The sequence below is a fragment of the Eublepharis macularius genome, chromosome 5 (genome assembly GCF_028583425.1).
Source record: "Eublepharis macularius isolate TG4126 chromosome 5, MPM_Emac_v1.0, whole genome shotgun sequence".
Classification (NCBI taxonomy): Eukaryota; Metazoa; Chordata; class Lepidosauria; order Squamata; family Eublepharidae; genus Eublepharis; species Eublepharis macularius.
In genome coordinates this window covers 91438522-91462102 of record NC_072794.1, presented here as the reverse complement: position 1 = coordinate 91462102, position 23581 = coordinate 91438522, and the positions used below count along the sequence as shown (strand labels likewise).

The 23581-nt window shown below is 40.4% G+C and overlaps 1 protein-coding gene across 1 annotated transcript in view; it reads right to left on the bottom strand.

Moving 5' to 3' along the window:
- The window catches only part of SPATA6 (spermatogenesis associated 6), a 73033-nt gene extending 50215 nt beyond the window's left edge, over positions 1-22818 (bottom strand). Inside the window, exons 1-8 of the mRNA XM_054979164.1 lie at positions 22718-22818; positions 18787-18924; positions 17157-17205; positions 9176-9217; positions 5317-5441; positions 3194-3274; positions 2210-2485; positions 1538-1625 (exon numbers count right to left, since the gene is read on the bottom strand). Of these exons, the coding sequence (XP_054835139.1) occupies positions 1538-1625; positions 2210-2485; positions 3194-3274; positions 5317-5441; positions 9176-9217; positions 17157-17205; positions 18787-18924; positions 22718-22768 (850 nt within the window). The 5' untranslated portion in view covers positions 22769-22818. The remainder of the gene's footprint in view (positions 1-1537; positions 1626-2209; positions 2486-3193; positions 3275-5316; positions 5442-9175; positions 9218-17156; positions 17206-18786; positions 18925-22717) is intronic.
- Positions 22819-23581: the final 763 nt, after the last annotated feature.

Here is a 23581-nt window from a genome sequence, read left to right as displayed (position 1 = left end):
CTGTTTATGAATAATTTTTATAAACTGGACCTCAGATATTTTTAGCTCATCTTGCTCACTGGTTGCCTTCCACTCTTCAAAGAGGGTTCGGTTTTTAAGCTTTTATTAAATGGTGTTCTGGCAAGGGAGCATCGTATGGGAAGTGAACAGTATGCTCTCATAAGAAGTATAAAGAGATAGATCACTGTCATAATGCTAAAATGTTAGCAGAAGCAACCCAAAGCAGATTCTAATGTTCAACATATAAAGCTATGCTTAACATGCATTATAACACAGCCACTAAAGAGAACACTGAATAATGCAATCAGGGGCTCTGTTTCAATTATAGCAGTGTAGGGGCCAAACTACATATTACACATGATCACTCTGGGGACATACAGCTGTAACAGTAGCTGCACGTTTGTGGGAACTCACAGCTGCTCAAGGGCTACAAATTCCCATGGAAATTACGCGACACAAAACATGTGGTTGGAACCTTGGAGCCACTGCGGCATGGCTTTGTTCTATGTTATTAGGTAACATCATGCGATCAAATGAGATAAGTCCATGCCCCTACTCTTTCACACATCAATGTGGCCCACAGCAGAGCTGCTAAAGGATACAGCTGCAACATGGACTCCTCCCAAATGTCTGTAGGTTTGCAACATTACTAATCCGCATGGTAAGGAGCCACAGTACAGCAGTTCCCATGCTTCTGAAGGTAACAAAAAGAAATGCAGAATACTTGGAGAGCTAAAAAGGAGAGTGGTTTGGAATGCCCTGGATTACAAGACACTCTGATAATGGGACGTGGATAATGTTTTCTTACTCAAAATGGGTCTCTCAGAGCAATTTACTGAGAGAAATTGATTCTCCTACAGATGGACTTCAAAGAAAAAACTGTTCTGTTATCTGATACTTTATCCTGAGATAACTGCAGTATAACAATAACTGAGACCTCATTCTTGATTGATCCCGAGGGATTATGATAAAAATCATATTAAATTATGCACAAATGCCAAAGACTTCCAAGTATTTCAGTGCCTTTATTACACATGAATGAGATATGAGACATACACTGCAAGAGAACACTGTATAGAAGCATAACTGCTTTCAACACAGCTTTCTACTAACAGAGTCTAACTTTAATCTATGGATTACTGGAAGCAACAGAGCAGATAATCCAAGGGGTGTAAATGGGAAATATGAGATCATAAACTCAATATGAATTCTTGAACGCACAGCCAGCAGTACAAACTGATTTAATAGGAGAATAGTGTTTTATTTTTATGTCAGGGAGAAGACATGAGAGAAAGATTTCCAGGTCAAAAGGACTCCAGGAAAACCCCAAAATATTCCTCCTCCAAATTATTCCAGTACAATTATTATTTATAAAAGTGCATTGTGTTGCATCTGAGAATACCATAAATTAGATACTGTTAACAAATCAAAGGCATTTCATGAACTAGATGAAGCACAGAGATAAGTCTTAATTTATGGGAGTTATGCATGTAAAGTATATATATTTATGTATTTTGTATACTCAGGAATTACTTGCCATAGAGGGTCCCAGACCATGCTTCTTTAATATTCTCCCTAGGACGACACCAAATGTGAACATCAGGCGAGGGTGTCAGAGCCTCACTCTGGAAATGAAATAATTTAAGTGTTCAGTGCATTAAAACTGTATCTACATAGTCACTAAAAGAATCTAGGCATTACATTTTATGCACTGGCACAACTTTCGAAAATGGGTAGAAATTCTTTAGATAAACTTTGAGCTGTGAAAAGTACATGCCCCCTGCATGTTCCTGGCAATTCATACTTTGGTTATCAACAGGTTCGGCGCTGTTAGGGATTACCTCAGAAAATACTATTTATTGTAGAATCTTCCCGTGTTCTATACTGGCTTCATAAAGCTAAACTCTGTGTAAACCCTATTTATTCAATTTAATAATATTAAGTTACTTCCAGGGGGAAGTATAGCTATTTGGCCACTGTGTTATGAAATAAGAAGCATAAAGAAAAGTTAAACAAAGCATTAATGAAATACATGGGGTTTTGTCAGTTGCCAATATTAACAAAAATTTCGACTCAATTTTACGTTTAAATCAATGGTCGGAAGAGAAGAAGTAGTCACAAAGAAGAATACTTCAATGAAAGTATTTTCAAACTGGAAAAGCAAGGTTTGTTCTAGACTTAAACTGGAACTGCTGTAGAGAACACATACTCGTCGAATTACAAATGGAGGTCTGTCTGTCTCTTTTCTGAATTCAAATGGGCCTAAGTTTAAATGGGCAAGGCGTTGTCTGACTTGCAGAAGCTCACAAATTCGTCTTTTTGTATATGGAGATGGAGATCGAGAAAGTGAGGCTATTGTGGGCTGCTCATAGCTTCTGCTTGCTAAGCATTGCTTGTTTCTCTCAGGTGAAGAAGTGTTCTTTTTGGGCAACCTTGTCTGAGGCACTCCATTTTGAGATGAATGATGCAGCCACTCCAAGTTATCCTGAATTGAAGAGAAGAAATGATAAGGTATGAGATGTTCTCAAAATTTTTATCATGCTTTTATATACTCATTTGTTCTTCTTTGCCAAGTTTTCCAAAGCTCGCTCCCAGACCACACTACCTTCCATACTCTCGGCTCACACATTCTTTCTCTTCTACTCTTTGACTCAACCCTCTAGTTCAGATGCACTGCTGTGTCTATTATTCACTACCTGGAAGAAGGAAGTACTCTGCTGTTTCTCTTCCTCGAACAGCAGATAAATACTAAGTATGCCGACTCGGTCCTGCTGCATCCGGTACTACAACAACCCAAAACTTTGTATGGTACAGGGGGAAAATGATCGAAGTAAACATATTTTATCTTACTTGCTCCATTTTATTCTTGTTATTCTTTATTGTTATGTATATGTGCAATAGACAATCTTTTAAATTCTTTTATCCTTTATTATTGTACTTGTAAAATATTACATCCAAATATTAAATCCTCAGATGATCACAGGATCTTTTGCTTACCAATTATTTTACATTCCTATCATCTATTTTCTCATATTCAAATTAACTTTTATTGAACATTTTAAAAATGTAAATCAGGTTTTCAATAAACTTTAAAAAGAGTTTCAAACCAAAAGCAACAACTGAATAGCAGTATAAATTTAGCTATCAAAATTGAATCTAGACGTTAAATCCCAAATAATTAGTTTGCACTAACCTGCCTTTGAGTTTTTTCTGAATCTAACAGGCTTTCAGAAATTAGACAACTTGTGTAAAACTTCAACCTTGGAGCAATTCCCTAGAACAGATACAATAATTGAACATCAAACTCCAACTGGAGAAATAAAGGGTATCAAAGAAGTAAATGTCACCTCCTGCAACAAACCATTCCTAATTCTAACAGTTTCCTTTGTTAATTTCAGCCTTTAATAAAGATAATTAGAAAAGACAGAGCAGCAATGTTAAATGTCAAGAAGATAACATTTGCATTTCTGACAATTCAATTACTGATCATTATATTGCTTTTGTACAACAATTAGGATCTGGCTTTTATTTCAACATATTGCTTTCTCAAAAGTAATTTTAAAATATTTTTTTCATAGCATGTTACATACCACTAATTAAAAGTCAAATCATGCTATATAACCCTCACTCATATGAGATTCAAATATCTTTAGGATATATTCTGTTTACACAGAAAGCATTTTTCCTGTATGTGTATATCATCCTTTTTTGTTGGACAAAAGAAGATACTTAAAGCACATCACCTTCACTCACTACTCTAACCCCACGCCCCACCAGCATTAAGGGTTGCATCATATCTATAAAAGAAAACAGTACAAAATGCCCTTCAGTTAAATAACATTGATAAAGTCAAGGTTTGAATCAATAGCATTTCCCTTCCTGTAATTAGGAGAGAACACGTTCAATGGGGAAAATGTTTGTTATGATTTGCCATTCGCTGGGAAATGTTTTTCCTTCTCTTCTTGGTCTATGGGAAAGACGAGTTACTTGTTAGAAGCTCTCTCATTCTATCTTACATTACCCTTACCTACACATATTTCTGCCCAGACAATTATCGCTGATAACCATGTGAAACGAATTCCAGTAAGAATGATGAATCACCAGAAGAAACTTATACTGTTAGAATATTTAAAAACTCTATCAATTGACTTTTCAACTGCATTTATCAATATATCTAATACTCAACATGGCCAAACCTGTAGCTACTTAAATCCAGAAACTGAAGCCATGAACAGACAAGACAGTTGTTTCTACAAACCTAAAAAAAGCCGTGAGAAAATATAAAACCTTTAAAAAAAATGGGAATTAAAAAAACTCAAAATAATACTAATTTATATTATTTATTTATATTATTTATGTCAATAGAAGCAGCACCTGCAGTTTTAACAAATGAATACTTTCTCAGTAGCTGCTAGACAACCACTACAGTTTAGCTTGCCTTCAAGACTTAGTTTCTGTCCATAAAAGTCAGGGGACAGAAAATAAAGATGGGAGGCAGATAAAAGTAACTTGATTGGTGGTGAGAATGCAAGAAAGAAGCAAGAAAAGGTGAGGATATGGGGATTTCTTGGAGGAGGGAAAGAGGAAATAGTGTAGGGAGGAGTATACAGGGGAAAGTAAGGAACGATCACCTTGCAGTTGGCACTGCACAACTAGCCCCAGCCCAGTGGCTGGTAGGTAGAGGCTGCCAGTGGGAGGAAGGAGGGAAAGATGAATATAGGGGGCAGATAAAAGTAGTTTGGCTGGTAGGTGGGAAGGAGGAAAAAGGGAAGGGCTATAGCGGTTTCAGAGAAGGGAGAGAAGACATAATGGAGGAGGGAATATGAGATCCCACACAACTCCTTGCAGGTCCCCTATTATTACAACTTTAATGTGAAATTGCTGAATAGGGCATAAATAAAGTACACAAATAAGTTATGTTAACATTAAAATCCGCTTATTTTCCAAGGATTGAAAGGTAGAGAATACACTTGGATAAGACAATCATCCACCAGAGAAAGAGAATAGATACAAACAGGCAGGCTGCTTGCAATGGGAGGGCAGAGAAGTGAGGCCTCAGAAGAAAAAGCTTGTCAAGTTAACAAGACCCATATTTAGCAATCCAGCTAAGATTTTTTGAATTAATAATTGCAAGTTTAACAGTGCTGTACTAAACAGAGATGCATCCTTCGAAGTCCATTGTTTTCAGTGGACATTTAAGGGCATATGGCTGCTGAGGTTTGCACTGTTCTGAATCATCATTCAAAAATCAGCTTTGAGCTTAATGTAGTACATCAGCAGTTCTTTGAAGATATAATTTTACCACTGTGCACTTACTGTAAAACCATAAGTCCTTTTCATTAAAACTTCACGAACTGAACCATGTGGTCCACGGATAAACTTAGGGTCAGGGAAAAGGAATTCTCTTGTATTTTCTTCATATGTGGCCAAAATTTCTCCCACTGGAAGTAACAGTGACAAATATTTTATTATAAATTTTTAAATTATCTTTATTTTTATTTATTTAAAATGTTTCTATGCCACTTTTCCATCCAAATTGGGTTCCCAACTAGCAAGCATCAAACATTTAAATATTTCAACATTAAAAACACTTAAAGTATATATACAATAATTCAATAAAAACATACAAATAGATATCACATGAAAAATCCAGATAGAGGCCAATAAAGTTGCCGGGGGTATGCTGAACTGAGCAGAAAAGTATTCACCTGCTGGCAGAAGACAACAAAAGAGGGAGAGAGATGGATCTCCCAGGGGCAGGAATTCCAAAGTTTTGTTGCCATTACTGAGAAGGCTGTTTCTCAGGTCAACACCTGTTTAAACTCAAATGGTAGGGACGTGAGAAGCAGGGCCTCCAAAGATGACCAGAGTGGATAGGTAGGTTATTATGGAAGAAGGCAGTCCTTAAGGTATGCTGGCCCCAAACTGTATAGGGCTTTAAAGGCATACACTAGCATCTTGAATTGAGCCCAGAAACAAAGTGGGAGCTAGTGTAGACAGAACAAGGCTGCAGTAATGTGAATCCTAAAACCAACTCCAGTCAACATTCTGGTCATAGCATTCTGCACCAACTGTAGCTTCTTGACAATCTGCAAAGGAAGCCCCATATAGAACACATTGCAATAATCTAATCTAGATATTACCAGGACATGCACCACAGTAGCAAGATTTTCCTCCTCCCCACCCTGGGTAAGGCCAAAGCTGGTGGAAGGCTCCTCTGGCTTCTGCTTCCACCTGTTTATACAACAGGAGGCCCAGGTCCAGGAACATCTCCAATCCACAATCCTAGTTCTTTAGAGGGAGTGCAAAACCATCCAGAATGGAAGATATCCCATTTCCTGGGTCTAACCTTCTCCCAACAAGTACCACCTCCGTTTTGTTAAGATTCAGTTTCAGATTGTTAGCCACCATCCTCCCAAAACCACCTCGGGGCATCTGTGCAGTTTCCAGAGACTCGCTGGGATCTGCAGAAAGTGTGAAATAGAGCCGAGTGTCAACTGCATATTGGTGACAACTCAGCCCAAATCTCTGGATGACCTCTCCCAGCTTCTTTTCATAGATGTTGAAAAGTATGGAGGACAAGGTGTTACCTGGCAGAACCCTGTAGGCCAGAGGCCAAAGGGCAGAACAACAATCCCCCAGCACTACACTCTGAAACCTTCCTTTCAAAATAGGATCACAACCACCGCAGAAAAGTGCCTCCCAGCCCCAACACTGAATGGTAGTCCAGAAGGATACCATGATTGATGCTACAGAAAGCCACCAAGAAGTCTTCAAGAATTAACATGCCCTTTGTCTACCTCCCAACATGTCATCCACCAGGGCAACCAAGGCTGTTTCAGTCCCATAACCAAGCCTGAAACCAGTTGGAACACATCCAAAAAATCTGCTTCATTCAGGAATCCCTGAAGTTGGCCAGCCACCCACTCATTCAATCACCTTGCTCAAGAAAGGTACATTTGAAACAAGATGGTAATTATTCAAATCTCCTATGTACAGAGTACTTTTCTTTAGGAGCGGACAGACCACTACCCACTTCAAGGCAGTGTCAACAATTCCAGGGCATACGAATCATAAGAACCTGCTTTAGACTGAGTCAAGGCACTGATACAGCTATCCACTGTTGCCTGCTCAAACTGGCAGTGGCTCTCCAGGGTTTCAGGCTGGGAAGATCTTTTCCATCCCTGTTACTCAGCATCCTTTCACTGGAAATACCGAGTGAATTCAGGGCATTCTGCATGTAAAACATGGAATCTTCCATACTAGAGATATTTTTTCTCCAGACAGTCTAACATTAATGGACTGCATGGCTAAGAAAAATGGCTCTCTTATGATGAGGAAATGAAAAGTATTTTGGAAAAAAAGTGAACTCTTTGTCTGATAGTAATTTTTTTTTTGGAGTGGTGATATTTGTAGTACATAGGGAATGCTGAATAGTTAAATCACAAAGCAAAATTTGGGTCTTCAGAGCAAGACAACTTTTTAAATTGTGACAGTACTGAAAAAGCAAAATAAAACTATCTAGGAAAAATAAAATAAGAAGCTAAACAGGTAGATTTTTTTCAGCATTTAAGCAAAATTTCCTATTTCACAATTACATCCTTCAAAGGATTTAGAGTACATTTTTAAAAACAAAAATACATCCACAAATGTGAGAAGACTGTGTTTCGAAATCAACATAATTGGTTTGCAGTGTCTGTGTCAAGCATGGAGTTTGCAAGTAAAAATTGATTAAGAACCAGTTTACAACTAAGTAATAGGTACTGGCAGTTCTGTTATCTATATATTTTTAATAATTATGTATTTTAAAGCTACCATTCAGCTGCAACATAAACTCTCAAAGCAGCTCATAAGAATTTAAAATACAATTCAAAATCCCACCATTAATCCAATTTTTTAAAAATCAGTCACGAAGTATCAGTAAAAATATACAATTGTAGCAGCACAATATAAATAAATTATTATCCTAAAAACCTTAGTCCATCAATCAGAAGGTCTTCTGAGAGATTGAAAAGTTTGAGCCCTTTAGCCCTCATCTAGGAGAACACTTTTCAGGGAGGACGCTGCAACAGGCAATGGCCTCCTCTTTGCCAACAGCCAAACCTCATTTGGTTAAAATACTCAGAATGGATTTTATACAAAGTTGAATGATCCACTGTGTTCTTTTAGCACAATGATACTGATAATATGTTGCTGAAAAACTATGCTGTTTGTATTATGAAGAGAAAAAAGAAATTCCTCTGTAATAAGCAAACTCTCTGTAGAAATTTATCTATGGAACAGCATAATGTAAGAAAATACCAAGTTTGAGCCCTTTAGCCCTCATCTAGGAGAACACTTTTCAGGGAGGACGCTGCAACAGGCAATGGCCTCCTCTTTGCCAACAGCCAAACCTCATTTGGTTAAAATACTCAGAATGGAGCCCCTCCAAATATTTTAAAAGAACAGAGAGGATGCATGCAAGAGAAAACGTTCTCAAAAATATCCTGGGCCTAGCCTGTAAATGTATCTTTCTATTTCAAAAAAATGCTAATGGACTGCAATTTTACAGTATCTCCATAACATTTTCCTATGTGAAAGTCAAGTTGGACTTTCAAACTACCTACTTATATCCTGGAATCTAAATGACGGCTGATGAAAATGGGCCCTCCTTCTCCTTACTGTAGCTAAAAGACTTCTATTACAGCACTGGAGAGACAAATGCCCACCTCCCATAATTCAATGGATGGAGGGACTCACAACTTTATAGTCAAACATATGGCATATAGATGACATTCGCAGATGAACTTATTTTTAGATATCTGGAAACCTTTTATGGATGCTTATGCATAGATTTCTCAATATTGTTGTCATGTGTTTATTACCATTGTTTATTAGGCTTATTTTTTTTCTTTTCCAATAACATAAAAATTTTAAAATAAAAAAGTTGGACTGTTCATCATCCTAGGCAATAAGTTGAAGCAATTAACCCACTACAATGTGTGTTATGAATGATTTTATACAAAGTTGAATGATCCACTGTGTTCTTTTAGCACAATGATACTGATAATATGTTGCTGAAAAACTATGCTGTTTGTATTATGAAGAGAAAAAAGAAATTCCTCTGTAATAAGCAAACTCTCTGTAGAAATTTATCTATGGAACAGCATAATGTAAGAAAATACCAATACAATACCTGGAGGAGCAGTCTGTATTAATTCAAGCACGGCTGTTTCAACTAGAAAGAGGGGGAAACTATTTTTAAAAACATTCTGATATGCAAATAATAAGCACTTCATAAATGTAACTTTCTCCGCCTTAAACCGAAATGGTTTGAACAGTTCTGATGAGTCAATGATAAGCAGAAATGTAGTTTTTACTTTGTAACAGTCAAATTTGGCAGTAGATCCTCTGACACATAATAGATGCGTAGATTAATACACTATAAATTATCCCATCCATTTTAAAAGTAAGATCTGTGAACATATGAAGATACTTTATGTCAAGTTAGACCACTGGTCCATCTACTCAACACTGTCAGAACCGAATGGCAGTGGTGCTCCAAGGTCTAAAGTACAGAAAGGTCTTTTTCATCAGTTACTAAGATTCTTTTCAGTGGAGATGACAAGGACTGAAGCCAGAACTCTATACATCTGCCATCAGACCATGATGACATTTAGGGATACACACACACCCCTCCCCGGAGAGCTGACGTTATCATTTCTCCATGTCCAATATATGTTCCCCTGCCAGGCACAGCCCAAGAAAACAAAAGAAATACACTGCCAGAGTATCAAACAGAGTCAGACCTGAACATGAAGACAGCATGTTTGAGCCACAGAGGAAATTCCCTTTACTCCAGGCTCCTCAGGGGGAAGACTGAGAGATGAGAAGTATAATACCTTTGAAGTCTGAGGGTCAGTTTATTTTTCAGTTTTTTTATTATGACGTATTGAAGCTTAATGTATGCAAACTTTGTTTACTGGGCCGCTAAATAGGGTTTGCAATTTTGTGCAAAGTTTTCTGTTGTAAACCATTTTTGTGCTCTGTAGCACATCAATTTCTATATTTATCAGCACATATAAATCATACACCAGCGAGATGTTGTAGTGTAGCTAACATTACACTATCCTTACAAAAGTCTGGTTTTGCCGTTGTTATCTTCAAGTTAAATTTGATTCAGCCAAGTCTTAGAAATCATGATGGGAACTTGAGATTCTTTTAACTTTCCATCTTGTCTGTAGTTACTCAACCCTTTTGCCTTATGTTTTCAAATATTATCTTTCTTTAAAAGCAATCACCAGGGCTAGGAACATGTTATGAGTTGGAATTGGCAAATCGCTTTGATAAATAACAAAAGTCTGCATGAATGACCAGATCAATGCCATGCTGCATTTTCCCCATGGAACACATGACACACCATGATCAGGATAATTCTACATGTTCTCCCTCTGAGGCGGAGGACATCTTGGGTGATTCGGGGAGGCAGGAAGTTGATTTCTTCCTCTTCCTTTGGTGTGTGGGACCACCTTCTCTCTCCTCAGTTCTTTTCCTGCCTCAGGGGAAAGCAGTTCTTCAATAGGCTAGCTCTGCTGCCTTTGATCTTTCTACCTTTGGACTTCAACTCTTTTTTCCTTCTTCTGAACCTTTTCAAAACTTTCCCATCCCTTCTCCTTTCTTCTGTCCTCGTCTTTCTTGGGAAGAGCCTTTTCCTCAAAGTGAAGACAGATGGCCTCAAAGGAGTCATCGGACTCCGAGGACAGCTTTATGGAGAGGGCAGAGGGCTGTTCCCCAGGAGCCGTCCTTCCAGCAGCAGGAACATGCCCAGCCGGTGCTGTCTTGCCTCACAGGCTTGCTCGGCTTCTCGGTGAAGGAGCAGCATCAGAGGAGAATCAGCCCAGTAAAAAACCAGCCCTGACTTTTGCAGAGGGAGCCTGAGAGAGCCGTGCGAGCAGGCCGAAAACTGCGCTGTTGTATGGAGCCCAGTTTCAGCGGGAATAGCTGCTACAGGCGATTTCCTGCCAAATCGCAATGATGTGCTTGCCAAACTCCCGGCGGGAGAAACGCAGCAGAAACAAGCAGCTACGACACAGGGCTCCAGCCGAGGCACTCAAGAGGACCACATAAGTGGAAGAAAAAAGAGGACTTAACTTTTAAATATGGATGGCTACAATACCGACAAATTAAAGACTTATATGAGTCAGATAAAAAGAAATTTGGTTTCAGAATGGAAAATTCAGAAATGGAAAAACTTTTATTAGGAGATGATAGAAAAATGATTTCGAAATTTTATAAACTATTATTGAAATGGTATACAGAAGATGAAGTGGTTAAGGTTCAAATGGTGAAATGGGCATTGAATTTTAATAAAGAGATTACAATGGAATCATGGGAGTTTTTATGGGAAAATGCCCTGAGAATATCCACGAGTGTCAATTTGAAAGAAAATTGTTATAAAATGATGTATAGATGGTATTTAACACCGAAAAAATTAGCAAACATGAATAATGTAATGTCAAATAAAGTGTTGGAAATGTCAGAAACATGAAGGTTCCTTTTACCATATGTGGTGGACTTGTGATAAGGCAAAACAATTTTGGTCTTCTATTCATGCTGAAATATTGAAAATTTTGAAATGTAATTTGCAGAAAAATCCTGAAATGTTTTTGTTAGGGCTTAATTTAGAAACTATAAATGTAAGGGATAGAACATTATTATGGTATATGATTATAGCGGCAAGATTGCTGTATGCACAATATTGGGAACAAGACAAGATACCAGAAGTTGATGAGTGGATACAAAAACTTTTGTATATGGTGGAAATGGACAAATTAACTAGAAAGCTAAAAGAACAACGTTCAAATGATTTTCTGATGGATTGGAGAAAACTGAAAGTCTATCTGGAAAAGAATTGGGATGTAAAAGACCAATTGTGGTCTATGGATCATTTCTGATGAGTATTATGTAATTTGTTGAATTTATTATTGATTGTACCTTTGAAGATTATGGAAAATAATAGAATTAGAGGGAACAATGTATGAATTATAGGGTATAAGTGCTGTTGGAGGTCTGACGGGGGGAGGGAAAGGGTGGGTTGGGGATAAATTTGTACTCAATAGGAGAGGTAATAGTGAAATGTATATTTTTTATTTTATGTTTGTTCTCAACCTATCCAATAAAGTTCCTTTAAAAGAAAAGAGGACCACATAAGTGCTCCCTTATGTGTTGTCCCCAGATATTCTATCTGCAATTAGGCAGTCATTGAGGGAAGAAATATGGTCACTCTGCCAATGGGAAGATTCTGGGCCTTCTCATTCCCCCTCCACCGCTATACCTGGAAATCCCCAGAAAGCCATGGCCAGAAAGGCAGGCAGAAAACAATCCCAGGGTAAGGTCCTTGATAAGACTCTTAGATGGCTAGATGAAGAATTGTCTCCCAGTGAGGATTCTGAAGAGGAGGAGTTCTTATCCGAGGAAGAGCAGGAAATGGAGTCTGCCACTCCTGAACAATCTAACAGACTCTTCCAGGTAGAGGATTATCAGTACCTTCTGGCAAAAACCCTGTCAGCTCTGGCTTTGAAAGAGACTGAACCAGGGGAGGAGGAGAAGGCCAAACAGGAGGGTCCTAAGTCTAGGCCCAAGGGAACAGGGAGTTTTTTCCCAGATCGGAAGGCCAGGGTTTTCCCGTTCCCAGAATACTTTGAACGCCAGTTAAAGGCTGAGTGGTCCATGTCTGCAGCTTGCAAGCAGGTGCCCAATGCTCTTAAAAAAATTTATGTATTACCTAACTTTGCTAATGAATTGTTACAGGTTCCAGTCATCGATGTACCAGTAGCAGCTCTACAGTATCAGGGCCTTCTCTCAGAGGACGGAAAAGGCATGATCAGAGATGGCTTGGACAAGAAGGGCTAGGTAGCCCTAAAGAGAGCCCATGAAGCAATGGCTATTGCTATCAAGGCTTCATCCACAGCATCTATCATCTCAAGAGCATCTGTAGTATGGATCAGGAGGCTGATCCAACTGCTGCCAGAGAACAAGAGACTTCTGGAGGGAGCTAACAGAATACTTTGGACGTCCTATCTTTTTCCTCCACAGCAATGGCCTCTGCAGCAGCAGCTAGACGACTTCTCTGGCTCAGGGCCTTGCCGGTGACCTTCAAGCCAAAATTATCCTAATGGCCTACCCTTACCAACTGGAAAAGATCCTAGTGGAAACCAAAGACAAAAAGAAGGCACTTCCGAAGTCCTTGAAGAGAACAGAGCGACGTTCCTTTGGTTTTCAACCTTTCAGATCTCACCATACCCTGCCCAGAAACTGACAGGACCACAAATGCGGCTGGAGCTTCCAAAAGCCACAGTCTCGCAGAGGGAATTTTCAGTCCAAATTCAACAGACAACAAGGGAACCGCAGCAGCAGGCAAGATCCAGAGGACAAAGGGCAGAAGCCCTGACTCGCAAAGCGCTCCGGTGGGGGGAAGACTACTTCTATTTCAACAGGCATGGTCAGAGTCCAAGGCGGACACCTGGACCAAGGAAGTAGTCTCCAATGGTTACTTGATAGACTTTGTCTCCTTTCCACTAGAGTGATTCCTAATTTCCCACCTCAAGAAGGACCCACACGGTCAAGCCATTACCGTTCAGGCCATTCGACATCTGTTAGACATCGGAGCTGTCGAACCAGTACCTCAATGTCAAAGGGGACAGGGTGTTAATTCAATATTCTTCACAGTCCCCAAGAGGAATGGGGACTGGAGAGCCATACTGGACTTAAAGTACGTGAACCAGTTTATCAAGCTAAGACATTTCCGGATGGAAACCCTTCGTTCCATTGCAGAGGGTCTGCAACAGGGAGAGTTCCTGACGTCAATAGACCTGACGGAGGCGTATCTTCACATCCCCATTGTTCCTGCCCCTCAGAGATTCCTCAGGTTCTGCGTAAAAGACATACACCTTCAATTCAGAGCAATGCCATTTGGCCTAGCAACAGCACCAAGAGTTTTCACCAAACTACTAATTGTTCTGATAGTCAGACTCAGGGAGATGGGTATACATCTACACCCATAGTTAGATGATATCTTAATAAGATCAAATTCAAAAGAAGCTTCACTCAAGGAGACAATGTTCACAATTCACTTCCTAGAGGAACATAGTTTCTTGATAAATCTATCCAAATGCTCCCTCCAGCCATCTCAGTGCCTGGAACATCTGAGATTACTAATCAACACAGAGGAGTGACGCTTCTTCCTTCCTGAAGCAAAGAAGAACAAGATCAAACTCCTGGCAGTATCCATAATCAGACAGCCGTCCTCTCCACTGATGGAACTGTCCAAATTCATGGGCCTGTTGGTTGTCAATGCAGAAGCAATTTATTGGAGACGTTTTCACATCAGACCACTACAGTCTCTACTAAGGCCCTTTCAGCTCAAGATAGCACAAAGGGAGAACATCAGAGTGCAGGTCCTGAAGTCAGTCAAGGAGAGTCTCTGGTGATGGACCATTGATGCCAACCTACAACAAGGCAAGAGCTTTCTATCTCCACGCCTCATTCAGATTTTCACGGATGCCAGTCCGAGCGGATGGGGAGCAATGTTAGACGGCACGCCTGCCCAAGGTGAGTGGTCCAACAAGGAGAAAAGACTTCCTATCAATGTCTTAGAAATGCGAGCCATCTTTTTAGCCCTACTCCACTTCAGCAAACAAATACTACACAACTACGTTATGATATGCACGGATAATTCTGCTGCAAAGACTTACATCAACAAGCAGGGGGGAACCAGATCCTCCCGGTTGAAACGAGAAGCCAACAAGATCATCAGTTGGGCAAAAAACAATCTCTTATCAATTCAAGCAGAACACATCAGGGGAGTACACAACATTCAAGCGGATTGGCTGAGCAGAGAATCTCTCCATCTGGGAGAATGGTCCCTCAAGTGGGAGACGTTCCTGCTGATTTCATCACACTTCAGGACTCCGAAGGTGGATCTTTTCGCATCTCATCAGAATAATCAGGTTCCAAGGTGTTTCTCCAGATTCTTCCATCCTCGAGCAGAGGGCACAGACACGCTCACCTCTCAATGGCCGAAGGGTCTGTTATATGCGTTTCCTCCCCTACCAACAATCCCCAAACTTCTACGGAAAATAAGAGAACAGAGGGTGAACATAATCCTGATCACACCATGGTGGCCAAGGAGACCACGGTTCTTGACCTACAACTAATGTTCAATGCACCTCCTTTCAGACTCCCAGTACAGCCAGATCTGTTACAGCAGGGCCCAATATGGCATCCACATCTGGAGTGGTGGTCTCTGACAGGATGGAAATTGAACAGGGCTATCTCCAGCAGGAAAGCTACTGTACAGAGATCATAACTACCATGTTGGCATCCAGAAAGTGTTCTACCATCAGAATTTACAATTCATCCTGGAAGGCCTTTAACCAATGGTGCAAATGCAAGAAGATGAATTCATTTAAACCATCCATGAACACTATTCTAGGCTCCCTACAAGAAGGTCTAGATAGAGGCCTAAGACCGCAACGTTGAAGAAACAGCTTGCAGCCATCGGCACAGACATTCCTATGGTGGATAGGGTTACCCTCACTTCTCACCCACATGTAAGATGTTTTCTCAGAGGAGCGACCTTACTGCATCCTCCTACGGTGCACAGATTTCTGACCTGTTGCTTAAATGTGGTGCTATCGGCTCTCATGAAGCCTCCTTTTGAGCCAGTTAAGGACATTTCCCTAAGATGGTTGAAACTCAAAACCATCTTCCTCACAGCAATAACATCAGCACATCGCATCTCGGAGATGAGTGCATATTCCACAAAGACAAGGTGGTCTTGAGAATGGACCCAGCATTCCTACCAAAGGCATATTCAAAATTTCATAGATCTCAAGAGATCAAACTTCCTTCTTTTTGCCCAGATCCAAAGCATCCAAAAGAGCATGAGTGGCATAACCCTGATGTGAGGCGAGCCCTCAAGACATACATAATTAGGATGGAGTTGATGCGCCAAACTGACTCTTTGTCAACATTTCTCATCCCAAGTTGGGCCAATGCATGTCTTCCGTAGCAATTGCATATAGTATCAAGTCGTGCATCAGAGAAGCATACAAGGCCCTCAAACTAGACATTCCACCCGGAATTATGGCTCACTCAGCCAGAAACGCGGCTACTAACGCAGTGCTAAGAAGGAATGTTTCTATAGATGACATTTGTAAGGCAGCCACCTGGTCATCAATATCAACCTTCACCAAGCATTATCATATACATTCTTACACATTGGCAGACGCAGCCTTCAGTCGAAGAGTGCTTCAACATATAGTGGGAGACGAAGATCTAATCCCACCCAGATCATAGGGAACTGCTTTGGGAGCACGCAAGATGTCCTCCGCCTCAGAGGGAGAACGGATCTTTGTACGCTTACAGCGAAGGGTCCTTCTCCTCTGAGGACCGAAGGACATCTTACCCTCCCAAGATCTTCGTCTAACTTCAGTGCTCATTTGTTGAGTTACAACCACTTCTCCTACTTTTTGCTGCACTCTCATCTTACCCTGTTTGTTTGTTTGCCTGTTTTGTCATTTGGATGGTTGCATGTTGTTTCTTCCTTTTCTTAAGGTTGCAGTTTTGTTATAGATTAGTTTTGTCATATAGAAGAAATATACTGCTGAGTGGAGTCACCCAAACTGAGGAGAAAGAGGGTGGTCCCACACACCAAAGGAAGAGGAAGAAATCAACTTCCTGCCTCCCCGATTGGATTGTGGGAATCACCCAAAATGTCCTCCTGTCCTCAGAGGAGAAGGACCCTTCACGGTAAGTGTCCAAAGGTCCATTCTCACAAAAAACCTGAGTCAGTTGTTTGTTATTATGAAAAGAAACATGCACTTGATTTACAATTCAATCCTATACATGTTTGTTTACTTAGAAGTTAGACCCACTGAATTCAATGGGACTAGCTCCCAAGCAAGTGTACATGCAGGCTTTGATCTTTTTTGAAACAACTTAGTTTAAACCACAATTTTCTTAGAAAGAGTCAGTTCGTAGTATATGGGAAATTTAATCCCTTCCTGCTCTTAAAAATAATCTTTCCGCTTCTTTTCTAATCTTTCTTTTCACACTATATATTTTAAAGTAATTTGGTGCATCAAATATACAGATAAAAAATGGGGGAAACCTACATTCAAACAGCTCAACAAGGTCTCCAGGGTCAACTACATCAGTGTATACCTAAAATGAATTTAAGAAAATGAAATGAAATTATGCCAAGGACAGAGGGAAACATGTTCATTGAAATAATTAGAATAAAAAGGAAAGTATTCAGCGTGCACAAGAGCAAAGTCGAGGACAAAAATATATGTTTGCAATAAAACAGAATTCTTTCTCAGCATATTTTTCCCTAATTTCCCTTAGTTTAAACTAAGTATAAATAAATAACAGACACATGTGCATCTTGGTGATAATCTCAATGGCATGAAAAACCTCACTCATTATGAAATAGTTGCCAGTGTTCTTCATCAGTCATTATACAGGATATCCCCCAAGGTAAATTAAGGAGAGAATATCAACTTGCTTTCAAAATAAGAAGATACTATTAAAGCATGATGCGGAGTTATTGCAACAAATAACTGACTTTACACCACTGCAGCATCATGAGTCTGATTTACTGCACTGGGAACTGTTTCCATTACCACTGCACTGACACAGAGAACAGTCTGGGAAAGGACAGAGAATGCAGGGCAGGAAAGGGCTCATACAAGCATCTTCCTAAAGCCTGCTTCAGCCATTCTTGAACCAATTACATCACCATAAAATACACAGACAGACTCTGATGCAAAGATCAACACAATCCGATGCAAACACTGAATTCCCATGGAGGTGGGCTTCCCCTGCTCATGTCAGTGGTGAAGGCAGCCATGCACAGCTAATGAGCTTGCACACACATTGCTGCCCCTAACATCTGAGTCAGTGGAGAAGGCCTTTTTATTTGTATGCAGGTTGCTAGTAAAGTATTACAGTGATATACAGAAACTCCAAGAGCAGCACATAGAATGCCACTATAACTGTCAATAACAACCACCATGAGCGCCTCTACATTGGGTTCACAGGATTTTTTAGTATTTCTGCCTAACGTTTCATGAAATATAAGTCATCTATGCTGCTCATGGTCTAACAGTGCAATCTTAAGTAGGTCTTCTCAGAAATCTGCTGAAATCTGCTAAATGGGCTTATTCCTAAGAAAGTGTTCCTATAACTGCACTGTAAATTGCACAGGTAAAGAGAATATTAGGAAGAAGATATTTTGCACATGCACAGTGTATACATCTACACAACCTAACAACTAGCATCTGGGAGGCCCAAGTTCAAATCCTCATTCTGCCCTGGAAGTTTGCTGGATGACCTTGGGCCAATCACATGCTCTCAGTTTAACCTACTTCACAGGATAAAATGAAGGAGGGAAGAATATTGTAAGCCATTTGGGATCTCGAGTGGGGGGGGAGTATAAATGAAGTAAATAAATAAAGGAAATAAATTCATACAGTCAGCAATTTTAAAAGTACATAATATTCTGAGAGAAGATATGAAATTATCAGAAAACTAAGGACATAAATCAAGAACAACAAGGCCTTGAATGGTTACATAAACATTAATTCTTGATCAGCTAAAAATGGAAAACAAACATTTAAAGATATATTGAACTCAGCTTAAAACGATCTCTTTTAATTGTAGCTGTATGAGAACATGATTGAAGAAGGATTGATGGCTTAATTATATTTCGTGTTTTTAAAAATTTACCTACTGGAAATTTACCTTTTCAAATATTAGTTTCTCATCAAATGAAAGGGGGAATATTGCAGGAACCCGTGAAGTCTTTTTATATTGTCCAAACACACAGGCACTGATGTAGAGGTCATCTTTGAGTTTCAGAGTAACTCCTGGGCATGTGATCTAGAAGATCAATGTTAATCATGTTTCAAAATTAGCTTAGCTGTTTGAGAATAGACATACATGTCATGTTAAACAGAAGGCTGCTGCCCAGAACATAATCTCCATCTTAAATTCACCTTTGCCTTTGATTCATGTCATTGGCGGCTGACAGCAGAGGAAGAGAGGCACAGGGCATAATGATGTTATGATGTAAGTACATTTTCCTACACTTCACCAAAGGAGAAGTTGACAGAAAGATGCTATTTCAGCAGCTGACACACTCTGGGTATATAGCATGTTCTGCTATGCTTAACTTTTAATTTACACTGGAGAAAAATTAAAACTGAGATGAAAACAATTGATGCAAATTAAGTAATAAGCAGATTAAAATGGAACAGCCTCCTTTTTGTGGCTCAGTGTTCATGACACTTGCAAAAATGGCCAATTTTCCCCAATGGCTTAAACAGAGAAGACTAAGTCATTGCAACATGATTTAGTACAGTGATACTCACTTGGTGACTAAGAGCCAAGCTACAAGTGATGCCTTACACAGGTTGGACACTTGTCAGCTTACCTCAAGTTTTTATGGGAAATGTAGGCGCCCTGGTTTTACAGCTTGGCTCTCCATTACAGCTGCAAGACCAGGATGCCTACATTTCCCATCAAAACTTGAGGGAAGCCGACTAGTGTCCAACCTGTGTAAGACATCACTTGTAGTTTGGCTGTGTGGAGCCACATACAGGTCACTTGTCTGGCACCATATCCCAATGAGGCACCCACCTCATGCTCCAAGTGGGAAAGGCCATTGCCTAATAGAGGCTGTGGTAGTCTGGCGGTTCTTACCTTGCAACAGCCACTGCTGGACAGGTAACCTGATCCCAGTACCCATGTGACTGCTGAGAGGAGAACAAGCTGGCCACAGAGAAGACAAAGTAAAACAACCACCACAACAGCCACCTGAGAAAAGAGCAAGCTGGCTACAGTGTGTGTGTGTGGGGGGGGGGGGTGTTAGTTGCTTTACTCTCTTTTATCGACCATCAACAGGCCTTCCTCCAGGTGCCTTAGCAATCTGTTGCCTGACCTGCTGTGCCTCATACCCTCTCTTCACTCCAGATACCCAAGATTCAACAGTGGTGGGGAAACAATTATACATGTACAAAGCTACTTTGGTAATTAAAAAGACTGTATTTAATCTTAATACTTATATGTTTGTTGGGATGACACACAAGAGACTTGTGGCTCTTATGTTTAATGGTAATTGCAACTGTGGATCTCCATGAGCAGAATGGACACCACTTTATTAAAGTATATAGCAATTTCAACTTTGAATTTTGTTTTTAGAATTCAACACATTTTCCAATTACTGGGGTGAGAAAAGGCATGAAAGAAAGGGAAATGACTGCCGGAGGGACAGGAGTAAGGACAAACTAAGTCAAGGTAACAGTATCTTAGAGTCAAGAAGTCTCGCCCCAGGATGTAGCACAGGACAATATAATTGGTTTATCTTCACATTTTTCTTTGACCAGGATCCAATGAGCTCACTGAATAAACAAAACATGGTTTCACTTGAACGGGGAGGGCTTGCCAGTTTCCTTTCCAATTTTTCAGCCTATCATGTGATGGTTATTGAAGTGTCTTTCAATTTTTCAGAGGCTGCAACTCCTGCAGCTAGAATGGCTGAGGTGATAAAAAGGTTTTGATAAACATATGGAACTTATATGTACCATTCTGATCCCAGCCCTGGCATCCATGTGTCAAAAAAAAAACCCAAACCACAACCCATTTAAACTAAGTTTGTTATACAGCTTTTACAGCACAGACTGCTTTACAGATTTTATCATGCTTCTAAAGAGAGAGCAAACCTAGAGAATTCCACTCCCAAAAGGTCTTTTTCTCCTAGGCTGAGACCCGGTGCTGCACTCCTAGACACTGACCAGGATTTTCAGATGATTTCCTCAAACCTCTGCTCTGTTTCCAACACATTAGGAAATCACATTCTAGATTTTTCTACATGCTTTGCTGGATTAGACTAAAGGTTACTGTAGCCAAATAAACTGTACATTAGAAAGGCTATCTATCCAAGTCCCTCTCGACAGCTCAAGAACAGAGCAAGATCAAAATATCATTCGTTGCTAACATCTTGTAATTAACTCGCTGCTTCTCAGAGACTTCCGTTTTATCTGGCCTGGCCAATACCTATTGATAAACTGATCACTCAAGAAAAAGTTTATTCAAACCATATTCTAAACCAGCGGAGAGCATTAACTTTAGTTTCCTTGATTTGGATATCAGGAAGGAGGACTAGGAGCACATAAGGAGAGCAGGAACTGTTAAGAACTCACACTATGTTTCTGAGGGCTAACTCCTTTAGCCATTACATGCCAGTTAAGACTAAATGCTTACTGCTATTGTGAAGCTCAATCATTCAGTTTGGTGAGATCATTTTAGAGATATTCCATCTATTTGGGATTTCATCACCCTGAAGCTGGTGACATCTGTGAAAATGACAACCTTAACTTCAAATTGTCTTTTTGGTGGGTTTTGAGAAAAGTTAAAAAATAAACTTCTATGTAATGTAACACAGTAACATTTCAATAATATTAATGCCTAAGTACAAATGCAGCATGCATTCAATAAAGCTATTAGAATTTGTCTTATTCTAATAAAGACAAGGATAATCTGAAGTAAAAATCTGTTGCTGTATCCTGAGATGATCCTGTCCCAGGTTAGTAGTAAATGCTAAAAAAAATTCCAATCCTAGTTTCATCCAATAGTAAACATATATTTAAAACAAAACAAACACTTCAGACTGTGTGAAAGAGTTTAGTGGTGAAATTGTAACAGTTTAGACTGAAAGCTAAGAGAAAGAATCTCAGACAATAGTTTTAACAAAACAATGGATTTGCCCTGTCTTAAAACAAAAGACTAAAACAAGAACAGTATAGAATGTCAACCGTGTAGAATGTTCAGATGCAGAACTGGCAACCTCTTCCAAGAATATGAACAGCTGTGTGCGACTTTCAGCACTGAATTTGTCAACCCACTTTCCACAAAGAGATTGGCTCAGAGAGTGCAACAGGACAAACATCCATGCCTTATTGGTCAGAAGTCACTACAGAGTAATGCAACCCTTACTCAAGCACTGAGGGAAACAATAAAGAATACAAAGGCCAACTAAAGTTTCTACATATCCTTGGGATGAATTTAGAGATTGTAGGAAAGCCCTGAGCAAGCTGGACTGTGTTGTTGTTGTTAAGGGACAGAGGGAATAACTGATGCACGATTTTACTTGACAGACTAAGCTGAAATTCTAGCCACACTAATTTGGGAGAAAGCAACGTTAAACTAGGTGGGGCTTTGTAAGTAAACGTAAGTAAAAGTGAGTAAATGTGCAGAGAATGAGCTGTTCGCAGACGGCAGAGTGAGCTCTCAGCACCCTGCCAAGCAGGACGCAGCCACGACATCCGCAACTCGCACATTTCCACAAATTCATCTGTGGGCTGAAAGCTACAAAAGCAGCTCAAAGCTTCCGCTTCGGATTCCGACTCATTTGCAGGGCAGGGCAGGCCACGCTCATTCCAGGGGCAGGAGGCTGCAACTGAAGCTTTAAGTTGCTTTCCCCCCAGCCTCATCAAAAGACCCACGCAGAAAGGAGAAGTCTCCCAACCCCCTCTCTTCTTAGCGCTCCCCAGCTAGCCCCGCCCGACCACTTGCTCCCGAAGTCGAGCACCGCTTAGCCGCCGTATGCACGCACGCCCGCTCGAGACCCACGCTCTCGCTATTAACCCTTTCTCCGTCTCATACTCCTCCTCACCGTGCGGATGTGAAGCTCCAGAATGCACAGGAGCCCCTTGCGCGGCGGCATCAGGATGCCCCCTCTCTGCGTAAGTTACAGCGGTAAGAGACAGCGCAGGGCAGGCCCCTCGCAGGATGTGCCGCGCGGCTGACCCCGCCCACGCCAGGCGGTCCCCGTTACCATGGCAAGAGGAACTCAAACGGAACCCCCTGAGGGCAAAGGGGTGTGGCTAACGGAATCATCACGGGTTTGCCGAGCAAAGAGGACGAGAGCAAAAAAGGCTTCACTTCCGGTTCATGAATGCAGCCTTCTCCCCCTCCCATCTTCCATATGCGGGCAACCGAGGCGAAAATCCGTAAGAGTGAATGGAAAAACTCAAAGGAATCAAGATTGTATGAAAGGAAGGCTGTGTGTGCAGAACAAATTTAAATATCTCAGTTTGTTCAAACTGCAAACCAGGTTTCTACAGTTGAAAGGATTTTTCAAAAAATGTTTTTAAACAACTTTGGCAGATATAATCCAGTTTTTTTCACTACCTAATTTAACAGGGCTATCCTAAGCATCCTGATATACCCCGTAGTCTGCCTCCACAGACACTGTCCCCACAAATCATGAGGAATTTCCCAAAACCAGAGCTGGCAATTCTATTCTAAACTCAGAGTAGAGGACATTCTTCATAATCTAAATCTCAAAATTTATCTTTTCTGTGAAGTCTTTAGCATCGCTGAAAATTTACCATGAAAATCTCAGTGGAACAGAGGGCACACGTGGCATTGAGCCTGGCAAGGGGGACCACAATGGCACCAGGCTTCACCTTGCCACCCCAGGGGAGGTAAGCCAGCAAGAAAAAGGACTGCAGCACCCAGTTTCACACTGCCTGTC